At 46.9% G+C, this 16,495-nt stretch overlaps 1 protein-coding gene across 4 annotated transcripts in view; it reads left to right on the forward strand.

The window, feature by feature from the left end:
* Window positions 1-16,495, forward strand: part of STIM1 (stromal interaction molecule 1) — a 129,101-nt gene that overhangs the window by 53,538 nt on the left and 59,068 nt on the right. For all 4 annotated transcript variants that reach the window (XM_054973337.1, XM_054973335.1, XM_054973338.1 and 1 more), the window contains one exon: window positions 14,834-14,964. In XM_054973337.1, the coding sequence (XP_054829312.1) occupies window positions 14,834-14,964 (131 nt within the window). The remainder of the gene's footprint in view (window positions 1-14,833; window positions 14,965-16,495) is intronic.

A 16,495-nucleotide genomic window follows, 5' to 3' on the forward strand; every position in this document is an offset into this window, starting at 1 on the left:
TTCAGACGTCTGCATCTTAGCCAGCTGCCTGTTTCTGTCATCTTTCTCTTGTATTGGAGGCCTGTTAATTTAGATAAAATGGGATACTTAGTAGAACCAGAAGAGCGTTCTATGCATTTAAGTGGTCCTATGTTTACTCTTTGTGTGCATGGATTTAAAACTGGCAAGGTGACATCTGTTTGGATGAACTGTGAGCTGGAAGGGCACCTTCCCAGCAGGTCAGTCTAGATGTTCTCTGGAGGAACCTGAGTGGTGGCAACCCATTACCAGAGAGCTTTCCAGGGAAGTCTTGGTGTAAGAGAGTTCTTGGCAAGGAAAGTCACCTTTCCCCCCTTCCTAACAGTGCATGGCATGGTAACATTGGGACTAGACTACTGTAATGCGCTCTACGTCAGTCTCCCCTCAGAGTCAGCGTGGAGGTTTCAGTTAGTGCAGAACACTGCAGCTCGGTTATTACCAGGGGCTAGGTGGCACGTGCATATGGCTCCTGCTCCGCAGTCACTCCATTGGCTGCCCATCAGTTACCGGGCTCAGTTCAAGGTCTTGGCTATGACATAGGAAGCCCTCCATGGCCTTGGTCCCTTGTATCTGTGGGACTGCCTCCCTCCCTAGTCTCTGCCATGGCAGTTTTGTTCATCTGAACAAGGCCTTCTGCAGATGCCACCTTGCACATGGGCAGTCAACAGCTGCCCGCACATGTGCATTCTCTGCTCCCCACCTTAAGGAGCGGCCTGCCTGGAGAGGTCAGGAAAGCTCCCACTCTTTCATGTGTGGAACCGAATTATTCAGGAGGGCTTCTTTACACAGGTAGAAGGGCTGTGCTGTGAGGAAATGTATTGTCGAAGGCTTTCACGGCCGGAGAACAATGGTGGTTGTGGATTTTCCGGGCTGTATTGCCGTGGTCTTGGCATTGTAGTTCCTTTTTTTTTTTTTTGAAAAATTTTTATTGGGTTAGAATCCATTATTTCCACATTTACATTCAATTTTCCCCAATTTTTTCATCTCTAACCCCCTCCCTTTCCCCCCCCTTTTTGTTGACTTCCAACAGCTTTCCAACCCTTTGTCCCCTTTCCCTTACTTTTATTAGCTTCCTCTATCTAAAACAAATATATATTCTCCATTATTCTAAGCAGTACATCCTTAACTATTTTTAACATTATATGCCCAAACTGTAAGCCTTTGTTTCTATCTTAGATAAACAATTTATCCCAATTTTTCAATTTCAGGTATTTCTATATATCATAAACCATATAGATCATACATTCGTTTATATCAAACAATTTGACTTATTCTCTATATATATTACTCATTCTATCTTTTTATAATAGTTCTATATATCTCTCCTCACGTAGTCAATCAATTTGACCCATCTATATCTTCAGACATTCAGTTTGGTACAAAACTTGTCAGAAAAAAAAAGAAAATATTGTTAGTTAATCGCTCCTTATATTTAGTCCTTATAATTATTTTCTCTATGTTCTGTTTGTTAACCTATATATATCTATATATATGTCAATCTATTAATCTGACTGCTTATTAATTCACATTTATCTCTTCTCCCCCCGGTAAAGTCTCCCCCCTCTACTTCAATACTTCAGTAGTTCTCAAACTGCCACAGTTTTCCTCCCACCTCCCATTTCTTCTCCAGGTATTGTTTCAGCTTCTCCCAGTCTGTGTTGAACTGCCCTGAGTCCAGATCTCTCAATTTTCTTGTCATCTTGTCCATTTCAGCCATATACAGCAATTTGTAAGTCCAATCTTCAATAGTTGGCACTTCTTGTACTTTCCATTTTTGCGCATACAAAAGTCTAGCTGCTGCTGTCATATAAAATATCAACGTCCTGTGTTGGGCTGGAATTCCCTCCATTCCCAAGTTCAGTAGCAGGAGTTCTGGGTTCTTATTAATTTGAAATTGTAAAATTTCACTCATTTCTCTTATTATTTCCCCCCAGTACTGCCTGGCTACCTCACACGACCACCACATATGATAGAGGGAGCCCTCATGCTTCTTACATTTCCAGCATTTATTAGAAGTATTCAAATTCCCTAGCGCAATCTTCTTTGGTGTCATGTACCAACGATAGATCATTTTATGAATGTTCTCTTTGATATTAATACATGTCGTTGTCTTCATTGTAGTTTTCCACAAGTATTCCCATGCCTCCATTGTTATTTCTTTATTAAAGTTTATAGCCCATTTCACCATTTGTGTTTTAACTATCTCATCCTCGGTATACCACTTCAACAGTACTTGGTATACCTTGGATATTCTTTTCTTATCTTCTTTAAGAAGGGTCTGCTCTAGTTCCGAATTCTCTATTCGTATACCTCCCTTTACAGAGTCCGAATTATATAAGTCTCTGATCTGTCTATACTGGAACCAATCGTAGTTAGGTGATAGTTCCTCTTGTGTCTTTATTCTAAGTTTGGATGCTTCAGTTTTAGTTATTTCTTTATACGTTAAACATTGTTGTTCATTATCAACAGCTCTCGGGTCTATCACCTCATATGGAACCACCCACAAAGGGGTTCCTTCTTGTAGATAAATTCTGTACTTCTTCCAGATTATGTATAGACTTCTCCGAACAAAGTGATGCAGGAACATCGAGTTGACCTTTACTTTGTCATGCCATAAATATGCGTGCCATCCAAATATTTTTTTATATCCCTCTAGGGCTAATAGTTTCTTGTTCTTTAATGTCATCCATTCTTTCAACCAAACTAGGCAGATTGCATCATGATAAAGTCTCAGATTGGGCAGTTGCATTCCGCCTCTTTCCTTTGCATCTTGTAAAACTTTCACTTTCACTCGAGGCTTCTTGCCTGCCCAAACAAAATCTGATATTTTCCTCTGCCATTTTTCAAATTGTTTGGAGTCTCTGATGATTGGTATTGTCTGTAGCAAAAACATTACTCTTGGTATTGGCATTGTAGTTCCTGATGTTTCGCCAGCAGCTGTGGCTGGCATCTTCAGAGGTGTAGCACCAAAAGACAGGGATCTCTCAGTGTCACAGTAACACTGAGAAATCCACAACAACCGTGTGAGGAAATGGTTCAAAGAGATGCTTTGATAAAGGTTTAGGAACTGTAGACTATACTGTTGTGCACTGTCTGTTACTGTTGTTTATTATGTCGTATCAAATTGCTTATGTTCGATTTCAGCTTGTTTCTAATTTTTTTTCTCTAACCTGTACCCTCTTGCATTGTTTATTGAATGTCCCAGCTGTTCTTTGCGTTGAATTCCACTGCGCAGTCTGTGAGAAAGGCGGGCTATAAATAACATACATTTTTTTTTTAAAGATAAAAATAAAAAATTGTAAGTTACTGCAAATCTGTAGCTGCAGCCGAAAAGTGGGGCTGCATTACAGGAAAGGCCTGCAGAGAGTTGAGAAAGAGAGAAGAACGCGTGCTGCGGTCTCTCGTGTTGCACCACGGAGCACCGTCGCTTTTGCTGTTGAAACGGTTTCAGAAGACTGATCAAAACTCCTTTCAGCAGAAAGCCCCGCCCATCGTAAACGACGGAGTGTCATCCCAGTGTGCAGTGGGAGGAGCTTTCTGCAAACATGGGCGGGGCCGAGTCTTCTTGTGAGGCATCCTCCCATTTTTGGCAACAGGCTCAGGGACTGCCACGTGCTTTCCTGGAGAGGCAGTGGAGGGTTCCCCCCTTCATCGCTAAGGAAGGAAGTGGGTCAGGATGAAGGAATTCCAACATGTCGAGCATGCACGAGATAACGGCTTGTCTTCTGAGCCTAGAGGACGCATTTCATTTTTGTGTGGATAATAATGTCGATGGTTCCTGTTTTTAAGTGCTTTTGGTTTTTTACTCTGAAACCGCAGAGCAAGAGCTGCGGCTCCCATCTAATCGGCTACATTAGTACTGTTCTGTTACATGATTCTGAACTAATAAAAGCCAGCATGGTGTAGTGGTTAGAGTGTCGGAATAGGATCTGGGAGACCCAGGTATGATTTAAGGCAGTGCCTTAAATCAGTTGCAGGGCCCTAAAGCCATGTTCCCCAACCTGTGGGTCAGGATCCATAAGTGGGTCACGGAGCCTCTGAAAGTGGGTCACAGGGCAGCCATCTCTAATGGTGACTGCTGCCCTTGGCACCCTCCCCTTTCTCTCCTCTTCTTCCCTTCCGGCTTCTCACATCCTCGCCTTCTTTTTCCCCTTCGCGACAATAATGAGGAGGAGGAAAGCTGACTGGCAGGTAGTAACTTTACAGTAGTAGGTGGAAGAAGCCGGGGAGAGGTTGGAGAGTGGGTGGGAGCAGTTCAGCGCCTGGAAGAGGGAGAGCGGGAGAGAAAGGGGGGGGGGGTGCCAGCACAGGCTGTGTCTTGGCACTGCTCTTTCAGCAGCCCAGTTTCTTGCCCAGCCCCCTGCAGTGCCTCCGTGCTCTCTACCTGGTGTAGGAGATGGATTGCATCGAATCACCTGCCACCCACCTGTTTGCTGACATAGGCCATCTTCCCACATATTCTCAACCTTCTCCCCGCCCCCCACACCTTCTCAGTCTCTTAAGTCAGCTGGACTTGTGGGTCACGGTACCAAATAGTTGAGAACCACATCCCTGAAGCATGTGTGTTTTTATTCCCTTTGGGGGACGTGCTGTGAACGAATGCCAAAATTACCAGTGCAATTTACTTTTTCATCCTGGTTCAGATTGTAGCCCCTCGGGACGAGCGCTACGGGCCAGGTGTGGAGGTGGGTTCACTGCAACATCAGGCAAGTGGGATTTGCACAGCCTCTGTCCATCTCAGTGGAACGGATGCAGGTGAACTTCCTGGAAGTGTGTCCTAAAATCTCCCCTTTAGAGATTTTCGAAGACTGCCGAGGGGACTTGGCTAGCAGCCAAGAATCGCAGGGTGTTTGTACCTGTCTTGTGCGAAGCTGAATGGTAGGTTGTGTGTGCTCTCTCCCCCTCTTTTAGTTTCCCTGTAATTGTGTTACAAGTTTTACTTTCTGAGATAAGTTTCTGCCTTGGCTGCCTTTCCAGTTTTAATAAACGGAGTTACATAAAGGGAGGTTCTTAAACCGGAGCTCGGCTATGCTTCAATCCAATTCCTTTGACCTCCTTTCAGTATAACACAGGATGGGTTGGGAAAAGTGGCTGTAAAAGATTAAGGCAAGTCTCTTGAGTGTTAGAGATAACATCAGAGGAAACTGAAGTGAACAGGGCAGTTCCAGTCAATAAGACGACTCCGAGGGCACAATCCGCCAGGAACTGTTACTGCGCAAGTCCAAGGGAACGGGAAGGCATTGTGCAAGGGCACAGGATGGATTGTCTCCCAGCAAGGAATGAGAAGAAATTTAAATAATGGGCACAGAATGTTTCGATGGCAGGGATAGTTGCCATGAGCACCTCACTGCTAGGCGAGGAGGGCTACGGAGCAGAGACAGAGAGTCTGATTCTCCTGAATCGCCTTGGGAGCGTTCGTTCTTTTAAAAAAACTCACATGCAAGGTGTTTAAAATGACCTCAAGGAGGGCTTGCGCCCCCTCCCCAAAGTTGCACGCTTTGCTTGCTGGATTGTTGCTGATGCTCCTGGTGAATAACTTGTGGCAATCAACTCAGGACCGAGAGGGAATGCAGCCCAAGCCCCACAGCCACCTGCTTCCGAGCAGCACTGGGATTCTGGTGAGCCTCCGGGGCGGAAGGTCCACAGCAGCCTGGCCAGTGGTGCCTCAGGGTGCCTGCCACTCTTGGGCCCAAACCGGAGGTGGCGCTGGGGATTCATGCACGCGCTCCTGAGTGCTTTTCCCTGCTTAAAAAGCAGATGGGGGGTGATGGCATGGAGGGAGGCGAGGGCTGAATCTCTCTCCTGCACAGTGGTGGCTGCCCCGGGGGGGGGGGACGACATTCTGTCCCTGTTGAGCTCTTGTAACAACCACCACCACCACCACCACCACCACCACCAATTTATATACTGTCCTTCAGGACAACTTAACAGCCACTCAGAGCAGTTTACAAAATGTGTTGCTGTTGTTGTTGTTGTCGTTGTCGTTGACCTCAACACAATCAGCCTGTGAGGTGGGTGGGGCTGAGAGAGCTCTTGAAGAGCTGTGACTGCCCCAAGGTCGCCCAGCTGGCTTCAAGTGGAGGAGTGGGGAATCAAACCCGGCTCTCCAGATTCGAGTCCCGCAGCTCTTAACCACGACACCAAACTGGCTAGTATAAAGACAAGCGCAAAGATGAAATCTTTCTGAAACAAACCATAACTAATTAACATGGCAAGTTTAGCAGTGTGGAAACTCTTTAGCAGGAGCATATCTGCCTCAGCAGACAGTACCTGACGGCTTAGTCTAATAGTCCCTGTAACTTTCCCTATGATCTTAACTCCTGAGCAGGAATGTAAGGGAGAAAGAAATTGGTTCTTCAGATAATAATAATAATAATAATAATAATAATAATAATAATAATAATAATAAATTTGATTTACATATCGCCCTTCAGAACAACGCCCACTCAGAGCAGTTTACAAAGGGTGCTATTATTATCCCCACGACAATCACCCTGTGGTGCTGAGAGAGCTCAGAGAGAGCTGAGGCTGACCCAAAGCCACCCAGCTGGGTTCATGCAGAGGAGCAGGGAACCAAAACTGGCTCTGCAGATTAGAGCCCAGCTGCTCTTTAACTGCTCACCAAACGGGCTCTCTTGGTCAGGAGGTCATGATGGGGCCAAGAAGCAGGACTGGCAGGAGGGGCACACGGGGGGGGGGGGCAGAATGCCAGAGGCCCTGGCCACCCTCAGGGGTCCCGGGAGCCACACAAGTCATGTGATGGGGTTGGGAGTGGGTGGTGCGAGGAGCGGACCAGAGAGAAACACCGTTTGGAGCATTATGTTGTTTCTCAGTTGCACTGCAGAGGAGATAAGACCATGGTCTAGAGGTGGGGAGGCCTGTGAGAAAAACAGAAAACATCTGGTTTTGGAGCGGGGGGGGCACGGTTTTCGTAGCCCTGGAAAGAGAATGGGGGTGGTTTGATGGGTGCTGTGAGCGAAAGGGAAGGGTGCGTTGGCTCCCTGAAATGTCTCTGAGCGAGTGAGTGAATGTGTGGCTTGAGTGTTCCTGAACTTTCGATGACTTTTTTTTTTTGTCCTGAGCTCTTTTTTTTCCCCTTCAATTAGTCCAGTGGAAAAAAAGGGAAATTAGAGGGATGACTAATTTAAAAAAAACTTCTTTGAAATGATTTTTGTTCTGGAATGAATGAAATGCTTTTTAAAGACAAGGTTTTACTCACTCAGAATATATAGCATGAAAGAATCTACAGCATTTAGACTGTGCTAATTCTTAGGTGCACTGGATACTCATCTAGCATATTCTTCTAAGGTTATGTTTATTGCTCAAATGTAAGTAATTTTAGCAATGGTTGATATTCCATAACATAAAACAGGAGTCCAGTGGCACCTTAAAGACGAGAAAGATTTATTCCAGCATAGACTGTCATTGTTGCACAAAAGTGCCTTCCCCCTTGCCCCTTCCAATTCGCCGAGCAAAAGAGAGATGAGACAGACAAGGGCTGATGTAAAGAACAACGTATATTTGCAAATAGGGTACAGGCTGCAAAATGAGCTCAGAGTGTACCAGAGAACAAAGGAGCTCATGCTACTTTTAAGGGCTCATGACATCATTTTGGAGAAACGAAAGTCACATTCAAAATAAACATCTGATCTTTTTTTACACCTTTAGATTGGCCATTCTCCATTTCTCACTCTCGCGACAGCATCGCACACACACACACACACACACCTCTCCAAAGGGAGGGGGGAGAACTCATAATTCTTCCTTTGTCTCTACCCCTGCCTCTGCATCACAGGAACGTCCAGTTATCTATCTCCTGAAGGCTAAACTTCTCCCCTCTTCTTTGGTATGTAGGCAGAGAGGCTCTGTGGGGACTAGTTATTTAAGACATGCCTAGAGAATACATTTTGCATCTCTTACTAGTGTAAATTCACGATTACACGACTGATCCAAGGTCTCCACTAAAATTTGCTAATCCCACATCATGAGTCAGGGCTCACATCATCCGATGCATTAAAACTCATTCCTGTAATGGGTTTGACAATAAATTATTAAAGAACTCAGTGTTTTCATTGTTAGAAGTTGGATATGCAGATGATGCTGGCAGTCCAACATTTTGTGACTGAATGAGACTGGTTCTCTCCAAAGGAATACACTTTCTTCACTTCATCACACATTTTTTCTAATTTCAACTTCCATTTTTTCCCCCTTAACTCTCAGATGGCAAACAAGTATATAAGTCCGCAAAGGTACCATGTGATGCAGCACCTTTCGCCCAAGTAGTAGGTATATATTTCTGGAAAACCAAAGAATTTATACTTCCAAATTCTATAAATATACCAATTAGTACAATTTTGGCATATAACAGTATGCTAACCAGGGCTTTTTTTCAGCTGGAACGCGGTGGAACGGAGTTCCGGCACCTCTTGAAAATGGTCACATGGCCAGTGGCCCCGCCCCCTGATCTCCGGACAGAGAGGAGTTGAGATTGCCCTCTGCGCTGCAGCACGGAGGGCAATCTAAACTCTCCTCTGTCTGGAGATCAGGGGGCGGGGCCACCGGCCATGTGAACATTTTCACCGAGAGCAGTTTAAACTTTAAAAAACTCCCCCCTTGTTCCAGCTGACGACCCAAAGTGACGTCATTGTGCGGTCCTGAGTTCTACCACTGAGTTCTACCACCTCTTTCCCCAGAAAAAAAGCCCTGATGCTAGCTAATTTATAAATGGTGCATTTTATGTTGTTAAAGCAGCAAAATTAGGTTCGATAGGAAAATAGTAAAGAGTCCAGTAGCACCTTTTAAGACTAACCAACTTAACTGTAGCACAAGCTTTCGAGAACCACAGCTCTCTTGGTCAGGTGCAAGAGTCTAGATTCTACTGGACTCTTTACTATTTTGTGACTACAGACTAACACAGCTAACTCCTCTGGATCTTGGATAGGAAAGTGAATATTGCATATATTTTAATTTCCTCTGCTCTCTCCCCTGAAAACCTGGAAAAGCTTGGGTCCCCCCCATATCTTCAAAAATTCTAAAAAATTGACATCACTACCATTGTCCTACATGTGCTAAATTCAAGCTGCTTCTTACTGGCGTTGATGGTATATCCCCAGAGACCAAATCTGGGCATTTTGATGCCTGACATGGCACCTTCTTTTTATGCCAACAGCAGCTTTATTTCCTGAAATACATCTGCCTTTAGAAATATTAAATATATGCCTAATTTCTGGGACTGAGGTTCAGCGTTCTCACCATTACCAGTTTGGGCTGTGCCTTGGCCCAAGGATAAGGCCTCTTCTTGGCAGGCTGGCGGGGGCTGCCCCTGACAATCTGGCCTCTTTCTCTGGGTCAGCAATTGTGGGGTTGGCCTGGTTAGGCTGTGTGTGATGCTGCCGTAGTTTATCTTTGGCTGCTTTTTATATCCCACACTGGTGTATTGGACTGGGATCAGGCCCTCTGGCTTGCATTGTAAACAGCAGCCCAGGGTGTTCTTACTGTACTGTCTGTGTGTTGGATCTTAATTTAAACCTTTCCCCTAGCACAAGAGGGAGGAGCGGCAGTCTTTTTCAGCTCCCTTCTCTGCTGCAGTCCGGCTAATCCCCAGCTGTAATTCAGAAAGGCTTCATCCCTGCGTTCAGCTTGATGCTAGTTTTCAAATTTGGGGCTACCATACAGGGTCGGCCTTGGTTAGTAGTTGGATGGGAGACCTCCAACGAAGACCAAGGTTGCAGAGGCAGGCAACGGCAAACCTCCTCTGTTAGTATCTTGCCTTGAAAACCCCAGTAGGGGTCGCCATAAGTCAGCTATGACTTCAGGGCACTCTTCACCACCATACCTTACAGTGGTTAAGTGGTTTGGCTGCGAACCAGCACTCTACTGGTTTGAATCCCACTCCTGCCATGAGCTCAGCAGGTGGCCTTGGGGAAGCCACTCCTCTCAGCCCCAGCTCCCCAGCTGTATTGTGGAGATAATAATAACACTAACTTGTTCACCGCTCTGGGTCTAGAAGAGCGGTATATAAGCGCAGTTGTTGTTGTTTTTGTTGTTTTATTATTAGTCTTCATTGAATGCCCCAACTGTTGTTGTAGTTTTGCTCTGCAAATGCCCTAGCCATCGGTTATATAGTATTCACTTGCACCATGTAATCCGCCTTGGATCTCGGTGAGAAAGGCGGACTATAAATAAGCAACAACAGTAATAACAAAGCATTAGAGGGAGTGGTTTACTTCTTGATGCTGTCATAATGACTCGAACGTGCAGAACGAGCAGATTGGTGTAGAGAGCGATGATGTCATAGCGGCACCAGCGTTCAAGTGGAGAACTGACTTTTCTTACGGCAGTTTCTCGGGGAGTAGGCATTTTTTGGGTGGAGGGCTCTTTCGCAGGTGAAAGGTCACGGGCTCTCCATTCACATCCCGTTCTCCTTCACGTAGCACTCCTGTCTCCATTGGGAAAATGACATGGAAGAGAAAGCAGACCATAAGCTCACAGGCATCTAAAATCTTTCTATGGAGAATTATGTATCTTAATGTTCTGTTATATGAATAAATAATGCGATTGCTATCTGTAGGACAGATCAGCTTAAAATGGCCTCTGCCGGCACCGGCACCCGCTACTCGGCAACCCATCCAAATAGCTGCATAATTTAATGTTGAAAAGCACAAACTGTAACATACTTTCCAGGCTCCACAGTCCCTGTGCAGGTCTGGTTGCAAATCTGTCCCCACCCAGCTGCCCCGGCAACCGTGCAAGGGAAGCGCCAGTCAGGGCTCCTCATCCTTGGCAGCATTTGGGGTCTGCAGAGACAAGGTTCAAGCCCTCTGATGCGGTGGCCCTGCTGTGGGAATGCGGCCATGCAATCTTTGCAGTGCGGCGGCAGAATCAACAAATATGATCCTCTCTCATTTCAGAGGCCCAATACCTTGTATTTATTTACCTCATTTGTAGTCCAGCTTTCTTACTGAGACTCCGGGAGGATTACAAAATATTTAATCAGGCACTGAAGAAGACCTCCAATAAACAGTGCAACAGGACTGTGATTACAGATTTTGAAAACAACGCAGACAAAGAAACTGCCTACGGCACGATGTGCCATAAAACCGGACGTGAGTTACAAACGTAGGAGAATTGCAGCAAGAGGAGGGAAGCCAGACAGCAAAAGAAAGCACATGGCAAACCTTTAGGGGGTATATATGCTGCCGTCTTCCTGGAAGTCGGATAAGCATATCCACACACAGAACACAGTGTGTGTGTGCTGCCGATTAATTCATTAAGAGGTAGGCCAGAGACTCCAACTTTTTGTCCTGAAGGCTCCATCTGGGTCGCAGCGTACTGTTGAGGGCTCCTCCTCTTCTTACCTCCCTTCAGAATTAGGCACCCGACACCTTTAAAATAAAACAAAACCCTTTCCTGGCCGTCACCACCAAGTTTCTCATGCCCCTTACTCATTATTATACTCCTGTCCTTTACCCTTGAGGGAGCGTCTCTCCTCCTTAATATTCCAGGTGATTAATAAAAGATCTTAATTGCACGCTCGCCAATTAAGGCTAGTGGCCTTCGTTTCTGGGTCTGAGAGGCCCGGATGGAAAGCTGCATGGCGAATCTTTTGAACCCGATCTGCCTGATCGGCCCCAGTGAATCGGTGCGTGTTTCTGCAGTCTGCGTGTCGTCCTCCACTAGACTGTAGGCGAAGCATGAAACCAGAGTGTCTGATTTTATTTACTGTTAAAAGAAACAGACTCTCAACCACCACTTGTGGCTCGAGGCTCGTGTGTCTGAAAGGAAACCGAATGTCTTTAATCGTCCTTGCTAAGCTGTGATGGTGTCACACGAGTGCCTCTTCTGGGCCAGAACGATGCTGGTCTCCCTGGGCTCAGGGGCCAGAAGAGAGTCTGCTTTGTAGGTGCCAGGAGAGGAGAGGTCCAGGGCTTGTTTTCCCTGGCAAGGCTTCCCTTCCCTTCTGCTTTTCCCGATGTTGTCCTTATCCAGACACCTGCCTTTCCAGTCAGAGCATGAGCAATCCTTCATGGCTGGGCTGTGAATCAGCGTGCAGAGCCTGTCTTACACAGGGGAGAGAGTTCTCAGACTCTTGCAGCCTCCTGACTCATAAAGCCTGTTATAACTTTTACAAGTTTCTCCGTTGCACAGGCGGCATCTTTTCCCTCCTTGGCTGCAGCTTTCAACTGACCGCCCTGCAACTCGGGTGCAAATCCAGGGCTGTGGAATTCCCATGGTGTCTTTTAGGCACCCCAAAGAGAGCCCTGCGTTTGAACCGGGAGTGGAGCTTCCTCCACCTGGAGATATCGCTGTAGCAAGCAGGCACTGCGATTCCCTGCTGTGGCCACTGGATTATAGAAATGGCAGGTGTGCTGGAGTGGGGGGCGGGGGGCAGCCATTCTGTCTGGGTTTTTTTCGTTTTTTGCACTGTGAACATCAGGTTTGTCTCAGCCTAGTCTTGGTCCAGTTTTCAAGTGCTCTGGATTGGGGCTGTAGATCCAGATATGTCTTTGGAATTCCTGTCCGTCCGCAGAAGATGCGATGTTTGAGCTTCTCTAGGGCGAGGAAGAGGGGTGGTGTTTTTCCAAGGCAGTCTCCTTGCGTACCTTTGCCAGACTTCTCAGCAGGTGTCCTGCGTGTTTTCTGTGACTGCTGTCCACTGTAAAGCCAAGCCGAGAGCCTGCCAAATTTATACCCGTGCCCACTTTGTGTGGGGGATGCTTTCAGCAGCAAACAGTTTGAGATGTTTGACTGAAGTGACATTTTACATTCAGTTCATGCCGGCAGCCTCTCCAAGAACCCAGCGTTCTGTTGTGGTTTCCATGGGCCTGTGCGATCAGATATGTGTGCTGTAAGTTTCATGTCGAACTTTTAATTCCTAGGCATACATGGGTCTGGTTTGGATTGGGTCTGTGGTGCTGGGGAGTGGGGGTTTAAACTCCCCCCCCCCCCGGGCCGTTTTCCCAACTTGAAACGGTGGTGCTATTTGCTCTGTTGGGGGCTCCATGTGGACCGATGAGGCACCCCTAGGTTTCCCCAGTGGGTGTTCCAGATTGGGAAAGCAGCAAGTCTGGTATCCCCTCTTCCTCTGGTGCCACAGCCCAATCTGGACCAGTCTCAGACATGCCTGGAAATGTGTGAAACTGGCAAGACAGGTGTGATCAAGTTGATCGAGTTAGGACCTTATTAGGTTTCTGTGGAGCCAGATCCATCCACTGCTGGTTTTTATGTCTCTTTGGGAGTGCTTGTCTTGGGGAGCTGTGCAAAACATGAACCTACCAGGCCACTGCAGCCACCTCCGGAGGCCCTGCTTTGGGTGCCCCCACCCTCTGAGATTAGGCAGGTAGCAACCCGGGAGAGAGCCGTCTCAGTCATGGCACCCAAACGCCGAAACTCTCCCCAGGGAGACTCAGCTGTCCCTTTCCATTGCCATCTTCTGTCCATAGGTGAAGACCATTTTTGTTTCTCCTGGCATTCCCTCGGTGATTTCCCCTTCCTCCCAATGTTGTTTTTTTAATGTTTTATATGTTTATGTTAGTGCTGGTTTTAATTGTTTTAATGATGTGTTCCTGTTGGTTTTTAATGATGTTTAAGATGTGATTTTATAATGTATGTTTTTACTTTGTTAGTTGCTTTTGGTGCCAGCTTATGGAGGCAGAGAGGCAGGGTATAAATTATATATTTTTTAAAATGTTCTGCTTCCATTCTTTGTTATATTATGGGCCAGAATCACCAGGAGTAGTAATATAGAGCTTCTGAGTTTATGAAGAGTGCCCCTCCCCCCAGATATTAATCCCGGAGGGGTGGCCACGTTAAGTCTTTTGCCGCCAAAATGGAGGTCTTGTGGCACGTTCAGGACTAGCATGTTTTTATTCTAGCAGGAGGTTTTGTAGACCAAACTCACTTTGTCAGATGCAGGTAGGAGGTTTTCACTAGAAAGACATTATACGTGGGATTATGAAAAACATTATTTTAAACAGCAAGAACAAAGGTCCATGAAGTGGAATCCTCAGCTGATTTTAATTAGTGGAATCCTCAACTGATGTTAATTAGTTTAGCAAAACTAGGTAAATTTTAGAGGGATAATTTGGGCTGCCGAAATAAATGAGATTCATGACATCTCAGCGTCTTAACAAGTGGGATAAAAGCTTATAGACTTTAAGGTCATAGTTCCAGAGGAGTTAGCTGTGTTACTCTGTAGCTGCAAAATAGTAAAGAGTCCAGTAGCACCTTTAAGACTAACCAACTTTATTGTAGCATAAGCTTTCGAGAAGCACAGCTCTCTTCGTCAGATGCATTAACTTTTGAGAACCACAGTTCTCTTCATCAGATGCATCTGACAAAGAGAGCTGTGGTTCTCGAAAGCTTATGCTACAGTAAAATTGGTTAGACTTTAAGGTGCTGCTGCTTTTTAAAAAATTCTGCATAACTGGATATATAAATGTTTGCCTACTGACCACCCACTGCATACATCTGACGAAGAGGGCTCTAGTCCCCAAACGCATGTGCTAGTAACGAACATTTGTTAGGCTTCAGGTCCTCTCTCCAGGTCACCCAAACAGTTGCCACAGTGCACAACAGAGAGTGGCACTCAGAAGGTTGCAGCGTTCAGATTCTGGGCGACAGCTCTCGGTTCAGAAGGGAGACGCTGCTCAGGTCACATTCCGTGTGGCTGGCCGTGGAAGGGACATTTCCCTGGTGAGGCCCCCCCGCCCCCCCCCCTCTGCATCAGTACTGCAGGCTTTCCAGCAAGAGGGCAAGGAGAACGCTCGTGTTGTGAAGGGGGCCTAACCATACGCAATATCCTTTTCTCGTGCAGAGTTCTGTCGCATTGACGAGCCCATGTGCCACAACGAGGATGACCAGCTCAGCTTCGAAGCCGTCCGCAGCATCCACAAGCAGATGGACGACGACGCGAATGGCAATGTGGACGTGGAGGAGAGCGATGAGGTGAGGCCGCAGCACCTGCCCCTCTCTGTCTCCGCCCTCCTGCTCCTGGGGCATGACAGAGAGGCCCACGTGCTGTTGTAGGTCTGCCTTCCCTTCCGATGCAGGGCGTGCCGATTGGGACGAAGTTTGGCTTTCGTTAGAAGTGGGTGGCGGGAGAGGTGTCCCCCGGCTGTCCCTCTTTGCTGATACTCAGGCCTCAGCTCACCTCAAAGGAGCTGGAAATGCATCATCAGCCCCTCCCCCCGCCCGGTGAGCTCTTGTTGGTGGCCTGGAGGCCAAGAGTGTTGAAGCCCGACCCGAGGCCCAGCTGTCCGTCACTCTTCCCTCCCACGGCTGGCTTCGCACGGGGCTCCTCTCTCTTTGCGCTCCCGAGGCAAGTGTGTGGAAGCAGCTGGAAAACTGCGTCTGAAATGGGCGGTTTGCGGTTCCTGTTTTGATTGGTACGCCTCCCGAACAGTCTCAAATGTTTCATTTTTACTAATAATCTTCCGTTTCTCTTGTCCCTCTTGTGAAAAATAATCGCTCCGTCCAGGTTAAAAGAAGCTGCAGCCCTCGATATAAGCAGCCTGCTGTTCTGCCAAAACAGAGACCCACAGCTACAGGGCAGTTCTCTTCTATGAGTTACAGAACAAAGAAGCGAGTAGCCGTTGGTTTGTCAGAGTAGGAAGGCACATCTGTTAATGCAAGCGGGTTCATTCATAGTAAATCAGACTTCATTGGCAGGATACACTTCTGATGCCTGCTTACACACAGCTTAAGGCTTTGTCGCAAAAGAGGCACCGAAAGAGAAAAACAGCAACACCGCGTGCGGCCTGCATCCAGCTGCTCACCTCTCACTTTCTCAGCCTGCTGGCCGTGCAACTTTCACTCTCCTCCTCCCACGAAGTGGCGGTTTTCTAATGGCTCCTCCACTCTGCACCTTCCCTTTGCAGCCTCTCTCGGTAAAAATGAGCCTCTGGAATAATCTGGATGCCCTGGTGGAAGAAGTAGGAGCAATTTAATTGTGTCGGGCTATAGCTATTGAACGATCACTTTCTGGTTTCTGGGGATGTGCAAAACTGGAGAGAAAAATTGAAATGCACGTTGGCTGCATCCTGTGATTCTAAGCGCAGCTCTTGAGAGTTCTGCTTGAAATCAAATGCTCTTAATGCCAAATAATTATGTTGCAGGTCATGGTGTGGGTACTTCGTTTCTTTCAAATACTCTTCAGGTCTGCAAACGGTGGAGTGGGCCTGTGGGAACCTCCCATCATGTAGCCGTGTTGGAAGAAGAATGAACTGGCGGCCCACCCAGACCAGTGTCCTGCTTTGTCTAGTGGCCAACCAGTTGCCCTGAAAAGCCTTCGTGCAGGGCATAAAAACTATCCCCCACCCCGCACACACCCTGCACAGATCTTCAGAGAGTTACTGCCTCTGGACATGGTGAAACCCTTTAGCCGGCATCACTGACAGCCAGGGGTAGACCTCTCCTCTGTGAATATGTCTGATCCTCTGACAAAACCAGTCAAATTAGTGGCTGTCGCTACATCCTT

The sequence above is a fragment of the Eublepharis macularius genome, chromosome 3, assembly GCF_028583425.1.
Source record: "Eublepharis macularius isolate TG4126 chromosome 3, MPM_Emac_v1.0, whole genome shotgun sequence".
NCBI lineage: Eukaryota > Metazoa > Chordata > Lepidosauria > Squamata > Eublepharidae > Eublepharis > Eublepharis macularius.